A 15,597-nucleotide genomic window follows, 5' to 3' on the forward strand; every position below is an offset into this window, starting at 1 on the left:
ACCGTACCATCATCACAGTCGTTGAGCTCTATACAATCAAAACACTCCCTAACATACAGGGCCACCCCACCGCCTCTCCTTCCTCGCCTGTCCCTTCTGAAGAGTCTGTAGCCATCCATTGCAGCACTCCAGTCATGAGAGTCACCCCACCATGTTTCTGTGAGGGCGACTAAGTCATATCTCTCCCGCTGCACAATGGCTTCCAGCTCCTCCTGCTTGCCGCCCATGCTGCGTGCATTGGTGTATATGCACTTGAGGTGGGCTATCGATTTCGCCCCCGGCATCGGCACGCCACCCCTCGGCTCATCTCTAGCGAGCCTGGTTTTATCCCCTTCCCCCTTCGAACCTAGTTTAAAGCCCTCTCAATGAGCCCTGCCAATTCATAAGCCATGATCCTTTTTCCCTTGTGAGACAGCTGGACTCCGTCTGTCACCAGCAGGCCCGGTGCCATGTAAACCTCCCCATGATCAAAAAAGCCAAAATTCCTCCGATGGCACCAGCCCCTGAGCAACGCGTTGATCAGGTGTGTTTTCCTGCTCCTTTCAGTATCCTTCCCTGCCACTGCAGGGATAGAGGAGAACACTACCTGTGCTCCCGATCCTTGAACCAGTCGCCCCAGTGCCCTGAAGTCCCTTTTGATCGCTGCAGGACTTCTCTCTGCAACCTCATCACTGCCAGCCTGTATAACCAGCAGCGGGTAGTAATCAGAAGGCCGTACCAAACCAGGGAGCTTCCTAGTGATGTCTCTGACCCGGGCCCCAGGGAGGCAGCAGACTTCCCTGTGGGACGGGTCCGGTCGGCATATCAGGCCCTCTGTTCCCCTCAGAAGGGAATCGCCTATGACAATTACCCTCCTTTTTTTCTTAGCAGCGGCAGTCATAATGCGTGGGGCTGACTGCCTCACCCTAGGCGACCCCCCGGATGGACCTTCGTCTACATCCTCGCTTGCCTCGCCCTCAAGTTCCAGGGCCCCATATCTGTTGTGTAAAGGCAACCGGGAAGGTGAGGGAGGCCGGGCAGGGGTTCGCCTGGCACGCCGAGCAGGGACCCGTTTCCATCCCCCCCCGTCGCTTAGGTCCCCTCTTTCTACCTGGTGGCAAGAAGGCAGGGGATCCTCTGCTTCTCGCGGAGCCTCCTTCTGCTGCCTCTGCCTCAGGGACGGTAGGGTGCGGCTCCACCAATCTATCTCCCTCTCACACTCCCGGATACTCCTCAACCTTTCCACCTCCTCCTTCAGCTCTGCCACCAGGCCGAGCAGATCATCCACCTGGTCACACCGCACACAGGTGGTGTCTCTGCCACCCTCCGGTACAGCTGACAGGCTCAGGCACTCCCTGCAGCCAGAGACCTGGACAGCTGTATGCTTGCGTGTGAGCTCCGTCTGGGTCGCCACATTCCTTCTGGCGACGGCTTTCGGCCGAGTGGAAACCATAGCCGGTCCTCTTCTCGGAAGCCTACGATTACCAGTTGAGTTGGCCTCTGGAGCCGGGAGCGGGGCTGCGCCTTGCCCACTTGCCTTCCCTGCACGCCCTGCCTGCATGAACTGTGTCAGAAATCTCTTTCCGACATAGACCCTTTAAGTTTCTGGTTCTTAAATAGAGAACTATATCTTTTCAACATTTTTACCACTTAATGCTGTTGTCAAAAGGACTTCTTCTAAGGTAGTTGTTACCTTGATTGTGCCATCCTTAACAGTGGCAAGTGAGATCATGCTGTGTTTATATCCCCAAAGGACTCAGTTGGAGCACATGCAAGAAGGTTCTGCTTCCTTATCATGAGTGATAGGAGTTCATTTTTTCTTTTTCTTTCTTTTTTTTTAGCCACCAGATAATGGGCCTCCACCATTACCAACATCTTCCCTTCCCGAAGGCTATTATGAAGAGGCAGTACCACTTAGTCCTGGAAAGGCTCCCGAGTACATCACTTCCAGTGAGTAATATATATCTAGACCAGTTTCTGAGCGTAATTCTGGTAATTCCAGTGTCCTTCAGCTTTTTTAGTATTTGACACCTACATCTCTATTGGTGCTGTGGTGACGTGTCGTAAACGTGGCTTTGACCATTTGGCGCTGGTTCTGGTTGTCCTCACTGGCCATGCATTGGTTTGGCCTGCAGAACTGTTTTGGTGTGCACAAACCAGGCTCCTTTTAGAGGAAACTAAACCTGGAGCTCAAGTTACGTGCACATAAACATGTTTCAGCTGCTATTGGAGACAGAAGGTCCAAATCAGCCACTGGTCTTTTGGACAGCTTTGAACCATGAAGGTGGTGGGCGCATTGGACCAGGAGTCCAGACTTAAGTATCGTCCAGAGAAAACCCCTCTAAACTGGTGATACTGTAAATGTAGAGGTCTCAGAAACTGGTGCTGATCTGCAGATCTACTGGTATGCCTCTATTGCACTGAATTACTTGCTAAAGTATACAAATAAAAAGAAAAAAGGAATTATTGAAAAGACGTGATTTACAGCATTTCTGATGACACGTTGTGGATAGGGATAAATCACTCATACTGGCTCCCACAAGCCATGTTTGATGCATATGACGGTATTTTTGTGACTGCTCGTTTAGTGCAAAAGGCAGAGGGCTGCCTCTTAACTGACCACCAGAATGTCCTTCTGCAACACACAAATGCTCTTTCTCACGTCCAAATACTTATCCAAAGAACTACGCACTTAAGTGAAGCTACGCTGGGAGCACACCGATGAAGTGATGAAATGACTGCTGTGAGCATTTACACAGGGTCAGTCAACAGGCCATTATGTACCAAAAAATCGCAAAGATTTTCCTTTTTGCTGCTTTTTTATTGGCTGGGGTAATTTATTACTTGTGTATGGCTGATTTATCGCTAATCGTTATTTTCTATGGCCCAAAGATTAAAGGCATATCCTCCCCCATTTTATAGCCATTTTTATTAGTTGAACCAGAACAAATGAAGAAAATTATATCTGTTCTTGAAACACATGCATAAGAGTCACCTTAGAATATTAATTATTCACTTGTACTCTGCACAAACTGAGGTTATCTTAATTTACTTAAGAAATTCAAGGTAAGAAAGAGTTTCATATACTGTAAAGCAAATGAAGGAACATACAGTCTTAGCAGAGCAGCAAAATCACTCCTCTCCTCATTTCCTCCCTTGAAATGCTGCAGGGTGGTCCTGCTACACCCTGTAGTCCGGTGAACTGCTGATTTGTGTTTTGTCATTAAACAAGAGCCATGCTCAGGCAGAAAAATATTAATAGAACAAATATTAATAGAACTGCTAAAGGATCACCTAGGGAAAAAAAGACAAAATATGAAACTGATTTCTTATTGTACTTAACCATCCAAATCCATAAAAATATTTAGGATATCAGCCTTAAAGGTTCATTAATAATTCCGTAATTTAAGTATATATATCTCCAGACATTTAAATCTCTGTTAGTGTAACTTATCATCTCACTTGCTGTGATTTTGCTGTATTTTCGTATGTCCTGAACTCCTTATCATCTCTTTTAATTTGTGTTAAAAGTATTCCACTCTTCATCGGTAATAAAGTTGCTTTTAAATTCAATATGCCGTTAGTAATATATCTCCACTCAAGCAAAACTTCCACTAAATCCAGTGTGTGTGGTAATTAAAATAAGCCACCAAAGCAGTGTATTAACCAAAGATGTAGCCTTAGCTGTTCGGACTGTTTGAGGTGGAGAAGACCATAACAAAGAAGTGCTAAAAGAAGTGCAAGAATAAACTGTTAAACAACTGTTGGGATAGATATCATTATCTTAAGTAAATATTCCTATGGAATATTTTTGTAATGTCATTAATAGCAAGGAGGCTTACATACCTGTGTCCTACCTATAAAGGCGAACAGCAGCAGAAGAAAATTGCAGAATATAGATCATGAAAATGAAATATCCGTAACTTCCCCAAGTCCCTGTAATCTGTTTGTAAATGAAACTTTGTAAATGAACACTTGCATGTAGATGAAAACAAGACTGAATATGCCTTGTCTGATAACTCTCTCTTTATTAAAACCTACTGGTCTGTACAATATGCCTAAATTATTACAGATTAATCTTTGGAATACGCTATTGCAAATAATGTGAAAGTCCACTGTGATTTTCACCCCCTAAGAGTGGAAAATTTTTATGAAGATAAGTGTAAAAAGCCAATGTCAAAAGAAGCTAGAATAATCAGAAAATGCAGAAGATGCAAAAAAGGTAGATCAGCAGCACTGGAACATGTTGTATCAGTGAATCTCAGTCTCTGAGACTTTAGTAGATTTAATAAAATAACTTTATTTTGGAGAGACACTTTTGACTTTTCCTACACGTTTTGTATTTCTCGCCTTTCTCTCGCCCCCTTCCCCACTCCAAGACCCAAAGAGTGTGTTGACTTGAACATATACACAGGAATTTTTCAGATCTTACCTAAAGTTTACTGTCAAGCCTGTTTCATTACCTGTTGTGATGAGACAATAAGAGACGACAGGATTTAGTCACCAGTAGCCTTGCCACAACTTACCTTTACACAGTTTGTTTCCACAATTTAGCATTTTTAATAGGTAGTTTACTGCTTCCCAAATTCAGTTCACAGTGAATATTAGTTGGAAGTAATACTGCTTCAAAACCCTTTGCAATTATACGTACATGCTGGATTTCTCTGCATAACTTTCTGTATAACTACTAAAGCTGTTAAGTATGGGTAGTAGTCTGCCTATGCTATTTATGTTAAAATAGTCACTTTACAATGTGAACAGAAGCTAGCTTGTGTCCAGAGCCTGACAGCCTTGTTTTGGTCATGATAGAGCAGTTTGGAGAAACAAAGAATAGAAGCGGGATGTGGCAAAGTGCAGCAAAGGTTTCAGCCCGCACGATATGAGTACTCCAGGGTGGTCATCCTTCCTGGTGTGAGTCACACAGCAAACTCTTCTTCTGGCCAAGAGTCCCACAACCCAAGGAGAAGAGAAACATGGGGAGTAGTTAATGAGCAGGATTTGGCAACAGGTCCCCAGAGATCCCGTTAGACTGGGCGAGGATGGGAGTCCAGAAATGTCAGCCTCAGAAGCTCCTGTTGGCTTTCATCCTCCTATAAACAGAGATTTGGATGAACCTGCAACTGCTGTGCCAGCAGAGTCCCTCTGCTGATCATACAACTTACTGCTAACATGAACTCTGCACTCGGACTGCTTGTGAGCCCCATAGGAAGTACCTGTAGCATATTTAACATGCAGAATTTCAATCTCTACTTTGAAGTCTCACTCAGCACTTCCTACAGTTAATTTAATTAATAATCTGAGGCTTTTACCACTTGCCCATACGGAGCTGCCCCAAACCAAACACTCCGTAGCAGAATGGACCTGAAGATGGCAATTAAATTAAATTTAAAAAAAAGTTTCAAGAGCTTGACATTTTATTTTCATTTCACTTTGGAATGAAGACAAACTATTTTGTACACTTTTGTGAAAACACAAATAGGATCAGAATATCTAGTCTTGATTCAGCGATGTGAGGTCTAGGTATATCCCATTCTGACTGCACATAGGGAGGAACTGATTTAGAATGAGCTTTCCAGCAATTCACTCTCTTGTCCTTTTCCCAGTTGTCCCAGGTCTCTTTCCTACATCCCAACTGTGTCCTAAATACCTAGCTAAAGCAAATGAGATATTTTTCTTCCTCCTTCTGGCCTAAAAATATATCAAAGTCTGCTTGAAATGTTTGGATGAAATTTCAGCTATTGAAAATACTCCAATCAAGTCTCCTGCATGGGAGCATGTGCCAGTGGATAACAGGCTTGCCTTCAGGTGTTATTATCTGAGGAGCTTTACTTATATGCCCACATAAACAAATAAGTAAGTATGGATGATGGAAGAGAAGGTTCTGTGATAATGGCAAATTAGTTTTGTAGTTGAGTAGTAGTTGAGGACTGCTAGAGCTGATTGCATTGTTGAATTCAACAATTTCATTGTTGAAAATGAAAGGCCTGAACAAAGATTGTTTAATTAAAAAGGAATCTTGCCGTTACATTGCCGAACTTCGAGCAGGATTAAACTGTTTAGGCTAACATAACAGGACTTTTTTTGCAGAATGCCTTTAACTCCAGAAGAATCCGTAGCTCAAGCAACAGCATTGTCTATTCAACGTTAATTGTATCAGTGCAGGTTCTGTATTTGAGAATTGTATGAAATGTTACGATAGGTAGATAGTGCCCCATAATTTACTCTTGTGACCTTTGTCATAATTCAGTGTTTGTTTCTTAATATGCTGTACTAATATTGACATTTCTGTGCCTACATTTTGCATTGTGCAATAGGGCAAGATGAAGATGTTTCTCTGTAGAAGAATTACAAAAGATGAAGGTATCTGCTAAGTAATATTTTGAAGAGAATAAAAAACTACCTAAAATTCTAACTATTTATTCCCAGCTCATTTTTTCAATTAAAATTCCCAAGGTATCAGTATGGGTCTTCTATAAAATGTCATAATGGAACAGCATCTCTTACTCCATTAACTTAATGTATTGATATTACTAAGCACTGAAACAGTAATTTGTTCACGGCTGACTTTCAAAAGCCTTAACTTAAAATGAACCCTGTTGAGATTTTCAGTTATTTCAGTACGCTTCATTGCTAAGTGTTTTAACTTGACAGTTTTACGCTTTTCTTAAAGATTATGACTCAGATGCTATGAGCAGCTCTTACGAATCCTATGATGAAGAGGAGGAGGATGGAAAGGGGAAAAAAATGAGACATCAGTGGCCTTCCGAGGAGGCCTCTATGGATCTGGTGAAGGATGCCAAAATCTGTGCCTTCCTCCTTAGAAAGAAACGATTTGGGCAGTGGACCAAACTACTGTGTGTTATCAAAGAAAACAAACTACTGGTAATTTTTATTTTTATCTAGCTATATTTTCTTTGTACCTTTTAGACGATGCATTTACTTTTGCAGGAATCTGGTTTTTGGAATAGGTTCTGCAAACAGTGGCCAAGTCTACAGTAACTTTACGAAAAGAGTTTGGTCATGATTTACCCAAGAAGCAGAGAAGCACTGAAATTATAAGTGTATCATTTAGCCACTTAGAACTTTGATTTTTATTGCACTTAAACCCAGGCAGTTCCCCGATACTGGAAAGAAAGTCTGGCCTATTAGCTTCTAACATATTTCATTTGGAAAAAAAATTGCTGAAACTGTAAATCCAATCTTTCATTCCCTGCGGACCAAAAATCTCCTAGGTAGCTTTGTGTATGAACTGTTGGATCAGACCGCTGGAGAGAAAAGTCCCTTGTTCGACTGAGAATTTACTTGGCAGCATATGCCGTGGTAATGTATACACTTTAAACGAAACCTTTGCCATCTGTTCTGCGGTCATTACAGATGCAGTATTCACATGATGCACAGCTGCATTATAGAAAGGAAAGAAACAAGTGGATGTATTTGTTCCTTAAGCATATCTGCTGTGTTTCTTTCTGATTGGAGGCACCAGTAGAAGATTCTGTAAGTTAGTAAATGATCTGCTCATAGATGTTTTGTTTTCTGAAGAGAGAGCCTATTTGAGGGAAACACTCATTCCTGTGTCGTTATAAGCGAACTAATGCTTACAGTAATAAATAAGTTGCGGTCTTAGGCACTCCCTGTCTTCCTGTCTGGTGCTTCCAACAGTTGTAACTAATTATATAACTAATAATGACTGCAATATCCCAAATGTTAAAAGCTGATTAACAGGTGATAGAACATTTTCTGTAGAACCTCATTATTCTACGCTCTTACAACATAGCTTAGATGCATTCACTTCCCCAGTACATTTATGCTTGTGGCGGTACAGGAAATAACAGGATATGAAATAGAGGTACCTGGGTAAGAGGTTTCTGAAAATAGAGTTGAAATTCATTTGCCAGTTTTCAGTGGTTACTGAGGATTTAATTTTTCTATCCGCCTCTATTTAAGTGTCGAAAAGAATGTTGATTCCGATTTGGTTTGTATTATATTGTGATTCGGTTTGTATTATGATGCCATTATGCTTAGTCCACATTTTTATCACCATATACCAGGATCATATCAAATTTCAGGACCATCTGATAACAGCTTGAAGAAAAGAAAGACAGAGGGGAAAAAACAGATTTTCTCTGAAGTCACACAATATTTCTTCTACAATTATGTTTGTTGTTCTGTATAGAAATATGTTATTTTTTCTATTTTCATTTCCTTTAGCCATATGTGTGGTCTGAAAAGCTTTTTTTTTTCCTTATAGGGATTGTCTTTCAGTAATTCTGTGATGGGGATTAAGAAAATAAAAATCACAATAGGAGTCTAATGACCAAGTTACACAAGATTGGTTTATTGTTTGAAGGAGGCCTTAGACATTTAACTTATGAGATATGCAAGTAAAACAAATATATGTTCTTAGGGATTAGTAATTGCTTGTGTTATAAATGCAGCTGTCATCATAAAACCAAAATATTTTAATTAGAACTAGACATTAGAAATAACTTCTAGTAGGGAATCATTTTTCACTTAAAGTCCTTTAATATATAAATACTTCAGTTTTAGTCATGTATAATTATAAATAAAATATTTAAATTAATATAAAGGGAATTATATGCTGTTTATTGCTTCTTAAAGTGACTGATGTTGTATGTTTTCAAGACTTCATAGCTTGAAAACTTGACATTTTTTTAATGTTACAAACTGAAAATCTGTGACCAAGCTAGAGAAACTTTGAGTTAGTGGGCTTTGGAGAGGGAGGGAGGATTATGAGTGATTTGCAGAGGCTGGGTTAGAGTGGCTGTATTTGCTCAGCCTAAGTTGTAGAGTTTATAACATACTTTTAACAGCTACTGTCTTCCTGACAGTTGCATCATGACATGAATACTGCCGCAGACATGCAAAAGTTCATGTGCTTTTCTCTGTTCACATTTATACTCAACTATTCTATGTATGCATATACTAATTAGTCTTCTTTATTATCAGATACCTTTTTAGCCTTTGTGCTTATTTGTATGCGTAAAAGCCCAATTTACCCAAGTATATAAAATAACTGGACATTCATATCCACAATTAAACGTCCTGTAGTCTGGCACTCTGTGACAGCTTGATGAACCTCAACTATACTGATGTGTTAGAAGACGGGACTAGGTCTATAGGACAAGTGATGTAACGTGAAACCCTTAATCTTTAGATCACCAATTTAAACATAGAGCAGGTCATCAGTGATCCAGCATGAAATGGCTGTTCATTGACAGCACTTACTACTGAGGGAAAAAACATTGGGTAAGTCATGTAGTTTTATCCAGGAGCTTACAGAGTAAACTAACATGGAGATTTAAGCGGCTTTGTGCAGTGACTGATTAAATTGAATTAGCTAAAAAAATTACCATCCTGCGACTTTGCCCCCTTTCCACAGCGTGACAATTTTTTTACTTATCTCAAGAAAAAGAACAGCTGAGTAGGGCATGTGCCAGAGCCTTTGTAGCTGCAGCGTGTGGGCACTGGCGTAGGTTTGCCTTGATACGCCGGGCTGTTGCTGCAGCGCAGGGTAAGCATCTGGGCTTTAAATTTGTTAACTGTACAAGTTTATTCTGCTGCTACCTGTGAACAGATATCCGAAATCACCCTCTTCCTACCTGATCAAGGTCAAGGTTGAGTCATAAGGATAACACAGAGAAGCTTAACGCTCTCCATATGTTGTACCTGTCCTGCAATAAAAGATGTCTATTAATGTCAGTCTGGAAGTAATTTTGCTTTACAGAGGGGATGAGGAGGAGAAATGCAAAGTTGGCATTGGCTGGACTCTGTGGTATGTGGTAAAGGGGTGCGTGGAAAATATTAAAAATTAAAAAATAGTATTTCTATGTAATAACAGCTTTCCCCCAAGGTTCAGAAAGGTGATATCTAACTTTTGAACTTTCCTTACACATATTTAGTGTTACAAAAGTTCCAAGGACCAGCAGCCCCAGATGGAGCTGCTCCTGAATGACTGCAGTATCACGTACATTCCCAAAGACAGCAAAAAGAAGAAGCATGAGCTGAAAATCTCACACCAAGGAGCGGATGCCCTGGTTCTGGCAGTACAGAGCAAAGAGCAGGCGGAACAGTGGCTAAAGGTAAGGGGGGATTTCTGACCAGGAGCTTTTCCACCCACAAAGTGCTTCCAGTTGCTGTTAAAAACTGAGATACAGACAGTAACCTTCAGGCAAATCCAGACCACTTAAATCCCATCTAATTTGGGACTGCAGAAATACAGACTTAATGTTCAGGCCTCGAAGCAACTCCTTGGGTAATCAGCAGCTTGGTAATTACACAGCTGCTGCTGCTGCTGCTGCTGCTGCTGCTGCTGCTGAGTATGGTTTTCACTGCTAATTGCACAATAATCTGGCACCGAGAGGAGAGGTGGCAAATTGCCTTCCATTTTCATCTCAGCACATTTTCCAGAAAGCTTTGGTGGTGAGGGCACACTAGTAGTGAGCTGAAGGTTCAAATTCCCTAAGGTGGAGGGGGCTGGTACCCAGGTTGCTTTATGGAGTGGTATATTTGCGTAACCGCCATAGGCTACCCTGCAAAAATTGGGCATACCAACATCACAGTCACCTTTTTGAAAAGAAGGATCTCTGAGGAGATACCTGTTTGAATTGCTCTGGATGGAGAAAAATCCTTCAGCTTCCTGAAGTCAGTTCAAGTTTGCTAATCCTGGTTTAGCAGGGTATCATCTGTTATGGTTTGTTCTGGGAATGCAGACTTCTGAGAAATGGGATTTTGTCATCTTCCACTCCTTTCTGTTCAGTGTCTGCAAATGTGGAAAATCCCAGTGCAAGGACTGCAGTTTTAGATCCTAACCAGATTACTAGTATTTATGTTGGACTATACCAGTCTCAAATGTGGAGGTCAGTGAAGTAGTGTGGGAAACTACCACTGCAGTTTCAGTAGCTTGTTTTAAGACCTGGAAATCCAGCCTTTTAAATGCATGTAAAGGTCTGAATGCATAACACTCATCAGGCGTTCTTCATGCTGTGCTATGATCTAACCTTATATGGTACTTATTTTTCTAAGAATAAATTGTATTTTTCCAAATACAATCGAATTAAACACATAGGAATTTCCTGATGGCAGATAGTTTTTCTGCAGAAGAGGGAGACATAAAATGTAGCTTAAGAGGTATGAGTCCTGCTGTGGGCTAATTTACTAAATGGAAAATTAATCTGTAATTTCTTATTTTGCAATATTTGAATATATATTTTGGGGGTTTGCAGTTTGTGTGTGTATGTGTGTTTGGTTTTGACTGTGAGTTTGTATCTTAGCTTAGAAAATGCACTCTCTATTGCCTTTTTAATAGAAACTAATCACAGCCATGTATTTGTTAGGCTGCTTCTAACATCAGTATCTTGTTTCAAGTTATAAAATCTAGCACCATCCAAGTGTCCGACTAACTCACCTAGAGATTCAAAAACACTGATTGGAATGAAAAGAAATTCACAAGTCATATTCTTTTCCAAGGGAATTCCGCTGTAATTAGATCATAGGAACTGCACCATTATTTCCTGTGTTGTTCTAAACTTGGGTTTGCTGAATTCATTGGCATTTATCAGACTTTCTTTCATTAAAATTGTTTTCTTTTTTCTTTTTTCTTTTTTAATTGTACATAGAGCAGTCCCCACACAGGCAGACAGAGCAGTGCTAGATTTTTCCATATCCCAGATGCATTCCTTCTACTTTAATTAAAAAAAAAAAAAAAAAAAAGATTTTGTACAGTTGCATGTTAACAAAGTTGTGTGTGCCGAGGGTGAATGGCCGGACAGTATGTTATCTGCAAAGCATTTGGAGACAGTCTGACAGCACTTTATTTAGTTCCTTCATGCTGCAAAGCTCTCTATTAATAAAACTCTTCCAAGTACATGGCAGCACTACTGTACGCTCAGCTTCCAAGTCCTCAGCACTGCTGCAGCACTCTCTGTTCTGTACAGTACAAATTGCCTATCCAACAGCTAACCAAAAATGGTCTGTGCAGCTCTTGCAACAGAGTTCTGTTCTCAAGAGGAAGTATGGCTTTTTGAGATAGACAGTATTGAGTTTTGTATTTTTTAAAATGTATCAAAATTTAAGTTTGAGGGTTTTTTCTTATGAAAATAATTATTGTTTGTCATTCCAGCCTTATGTAAAATGAGCATCTGAAAATCATGTGTGGCTTTGTGTAGGAAGTTTCTATACTGAGAAAGGGATCACTGCTTTGTCTTGGGAGAAGCAGTTTGAGCTTTCCCTGCCTGTCACTCAGAGGGGCAGCGTCATCCCCAGCTCTGTCACCTACATGTGATTTCCATAGTTAATACCATGGGCAGATTCAGAGACTGACAATGAGAAAGGTCTCTGCAACCACATTTTTTAATCATAACATACCTTCTCTGTCAAAGATACTGTACCAGTACATGCCAGTGGAGCCAGGTTATCGCTCAGGAACAATGGGTTCTCATGAACTCATATGTAGGTGTCAAATTAAAGCTTTACTCTTGAGCCTGAAAAGCTCAGAATGGCTTTAGAGGCCAGATTTTCCCATGAAAGCTAAACCAGATTATTTTTTTTGGTCAAATGTAATCGGTATAAAATACGTTTACTTAAGCAAATAATTTTAAAATATCTATTGGAAGACAAGTGTGAAATAAATGCAAAATATTCTAGACCTTTTTTTGTAAAGATGACACCAAAAAAACCCAGCTGATAAACTTAGTGCAAATTGAAGTCTAGACTGGAAACCACAAAGGGAGTTTCAGGTTTACCAGCTAAGAAATGCTTGATGAAAAAAAGATAGCTGATGTCACCAAAGAGCCTGTCAAGCTTTCAGAGCAAGGAGCATAAATTCAGGCTAGAGCTGAGATCATAGCAGTAATATGGTGTGCAACATCAAGTGGTGGAATTTTCCAGACTTGAGTCCTAAAATGTTCCCACAAAAATGTACATGAAAAAATGTGTGCAGTTACACACTCAGACCCAAACATGAGCTTTTCCCATGCGTGCCTGAGTATATGTGCATCTGTGTGTGCTTTTTTGCATTTGTGGTCAGGTAAGGTCTTAAATCTGCCTGTTTGTCTCAGCACATCCAACGGACTGGTTGAAACTACATTTGTTTGTCAGCATCCCTGGGAAATGCTACATTGAAAATAAAAGGACTACTAAGAACATGACATTACAAGAAGATGCTTGTTTAGTGGCTTCATTCATACAGATGAATGTGTTCTGTGTGCAGGACCTTCAGACTAGGCCACGGAAAAATGCTCTTAATATTAAAAATATATGGATGCCAAAGAAATTAAGTTCTGAAGTAGCTTCTTGTAGAAGACTGGTAGAAGAAGGAAATGGTCATGGTTTCTGGTCCCAAGGCCTTCTCTTCCTCTTAGTATTGCCTCCTGCAAAAATGTATTTCTGATTTATCATGCATGAGAGGTAATCTATCATTTTGGAGTACTGGCCTTGATTTACGTTTTTCCCTAATGTTAGACACCCTTTGTTAACTTTTCTTCGTTTTACAGTGTGCAGCCTTTTTGCTGCAATCTCTTCAGCTGAGGGTTTGTAATTGAGCAGTGAATCTTTCAGGCATAAGTAGACATTTCTGCATCTATCATTTTGACAATGTTCAGTCAGTTCTGAACTTGTTGTAATAAGAGGGATTTTTTGCCCCGGAGAGAGAAGAAAATCAAAGTTGTAACTGCATCCAGTCATCCAGAGACCCTGCAACACTCCTTGTAGGGCTGTTAATCAGGTTGTCCTACCGAGTTTCCATCTCCGATAACTGCATATTGTGTCTCATAAAAGTCTTTGAAAACGTCTTTTTTTTCTCTGCCCTGAGCTTAGTGAGGGGAGTCAAGTAACTTCTGGGCTCCGGTCTTAATGTGGACTGAGTTTTACTGAAGAATAAACTACTGACAGAGCTCTTTTTTTACTAGTTTAAATCGGCACAAAACTGAGCTTGTAACTGTAAACATTGTGTGGCTGGTTTTACTTTCTATGGGAATTTCCAGCTAGAGATCTCAAAACACTTGAAACATTACTTTCTTGGCTTAAGTAATGTTCCCCAAAGAGGTTATCATCTCCATTTTGTAGCTGAGTAGAGTCAAGTGCTGAATGATCATGCCTTAAAACTGACTGGAAAAAGTGTGTTTGGGGATGCATACCTGGTACAAGTGATTTCCATATAGTGTTTGTTAGTTTATAAGTAACTTCAGGAACATACTGTGTCCCAAGGCAGTCAGGCTGGGTTCTTTCTCCACTGCACATCATCACCAGCAGTGAAGGCTTTGCAAACTAAAGCAAACCTCCCAGGACTTACACCCCTATTGTCTCAAAGAGATGGTTTTAGATACCTTGGTACAAACCACAGCAAGGTCAGTGTGTTTGCATAAAAACTATTTAGGGCATGATCCGGAGATGTGACAGGCTGAGCTGCGTGTGAGAGCTTTGACCAGCCTGCAGGACTGCTGCCAGCGTGCTTTGACAGAGCCAGAGGACCCCATCCTGGCTGTGAACCAGAGTGTGTTTGTGTGACTGGCACCATGGAAAGCAATACATTACTTAAAAAAAGCAGATGCATATGTAAATTTAAAAAAAAACCACCAGTGAATACAGAACCACAAACATCTATTTGCTTGTTTTCTCAGGGATAAGTTTTCTGTAAGTTCCTGGCTAAAATCACAAATGCAAGCTGTAGCAGATCTCAGAGCAGAATCCAGGAGGGCTGAGACTTGATCCCTTGCTTTCACCACGAGATAGTATTCCTCCTCTCTCCTACTTGCAGCTTTGGATGGAAAATTATTTAAATCATACCTAGCTCAGATTTACGGCCTAGAGTGCGGTCTGCATCTCTGCACCGCCTGGGCTGGGGATGCAGCTCCCCTTGCACGGGGTACCTCTGCCCTTGCAGCAGCAATGCCTCCAGCCACCCAGCGCCTCCTTCCCTGGGCTCTGCCCGATTCAGTGGCCATATATGGCAATAGACTTCATGGTAATAACACAGGAGAAAGGGTGCAGGGGTTGTCTTGGTTTAATATGTCAGAAAAGTATTTTTAAGGGGATATACAGTCACTAAAGATAGGCTTGCTGGCTGCTAGTCTGCTAGAATCTCATCCCCACTTTGCTCAGACAAATGGCAATAAGGCAGAAAGATGAATCTTTTCAGGCTAGGGGATGCTTGAGAATTACGTTTTCCAGTACAGAAGGTAAAGGGGGTTTCTTTTTGAGACTTAAAGCATAGGCTATGATGTGAATAATTTCTGCTTTTCCTCTAATTTATCTAGGTAAACTCCTTGGGGCATTTCTTCTCTGCAAAATGCTAAGAGAGTTTTGGTGCTCTCTTAAGGAGGGCGAGATTGATGCTAATGTATGTAGTGTGTAAGGGTCCAAAAGAGAGAGAAAATGAGAATTTAGTCATGCCAAAATGATGAGAAGTCCCAGAAAGTCAGTACTCCTCCAACACTGAAAAAGGAGTGTTTCAGGAATGAGAAACACTGAGTTACACCTGGAGCCAAACCCTTTTCCCTCTGCTGTGTTGTGCATAAGCAGATTTCAGCTTTACCATATTCCTCTCTTCAGAGTTAAGCAGCAGCGACAGGAGGCAGGGGCTTCAGCCCTCCCCATTTCTAG

General features: G+C 40.9%; 1 protein-coding gene across 4 annotated transcripts in view; it reads left to right on the forward strand.

Annotated features, from left to right (window-relative positions):
• Positions 1 to 15,597, forward strand: part of AFAP1 (actin filament associated protein 1) — a 121,577-nt gene that overhangs the window by 71,977 nt on the left and 34,003 nt on the right. For all 4 annotated transcript variants that reach the window (XM_076335884.1, XM_076335885.1, XM_076335886.1 and 1 more), the window contains exons 4-6: positions 1,821 to 1,929; positions 6,650 to 6,861; positions 9,900 to 10,079. In XM_076335884.1, the coding sequence (XP_076191999.1) occupies positions 1,821 to 1,929; positions 6,650 to 6,861; positions 9,900 to 10,079 (501 nt within the window). The remainder of the gene's footprint in view (positions 1 to 1,820; positions 1,930 to 6,649; positions 6,862 to 9,899; positions 10,080 to 15,597) is intronic.

This window comes from Aptenodytes patagonicus, chromosome 4 (assembly GCF_965638725.1).
Source record: "Aptenodytes patagonicus chromosome 4, bAptPat1.pri.cur, whole genome shotgun sequence".
Taxonomy (NCBI): Eukaryota; Metazoa; Chordata; class Aves; order Sphenisciformes; family Spheniscidae; genus Aptenodytes; species Aptenodytes patagonicus.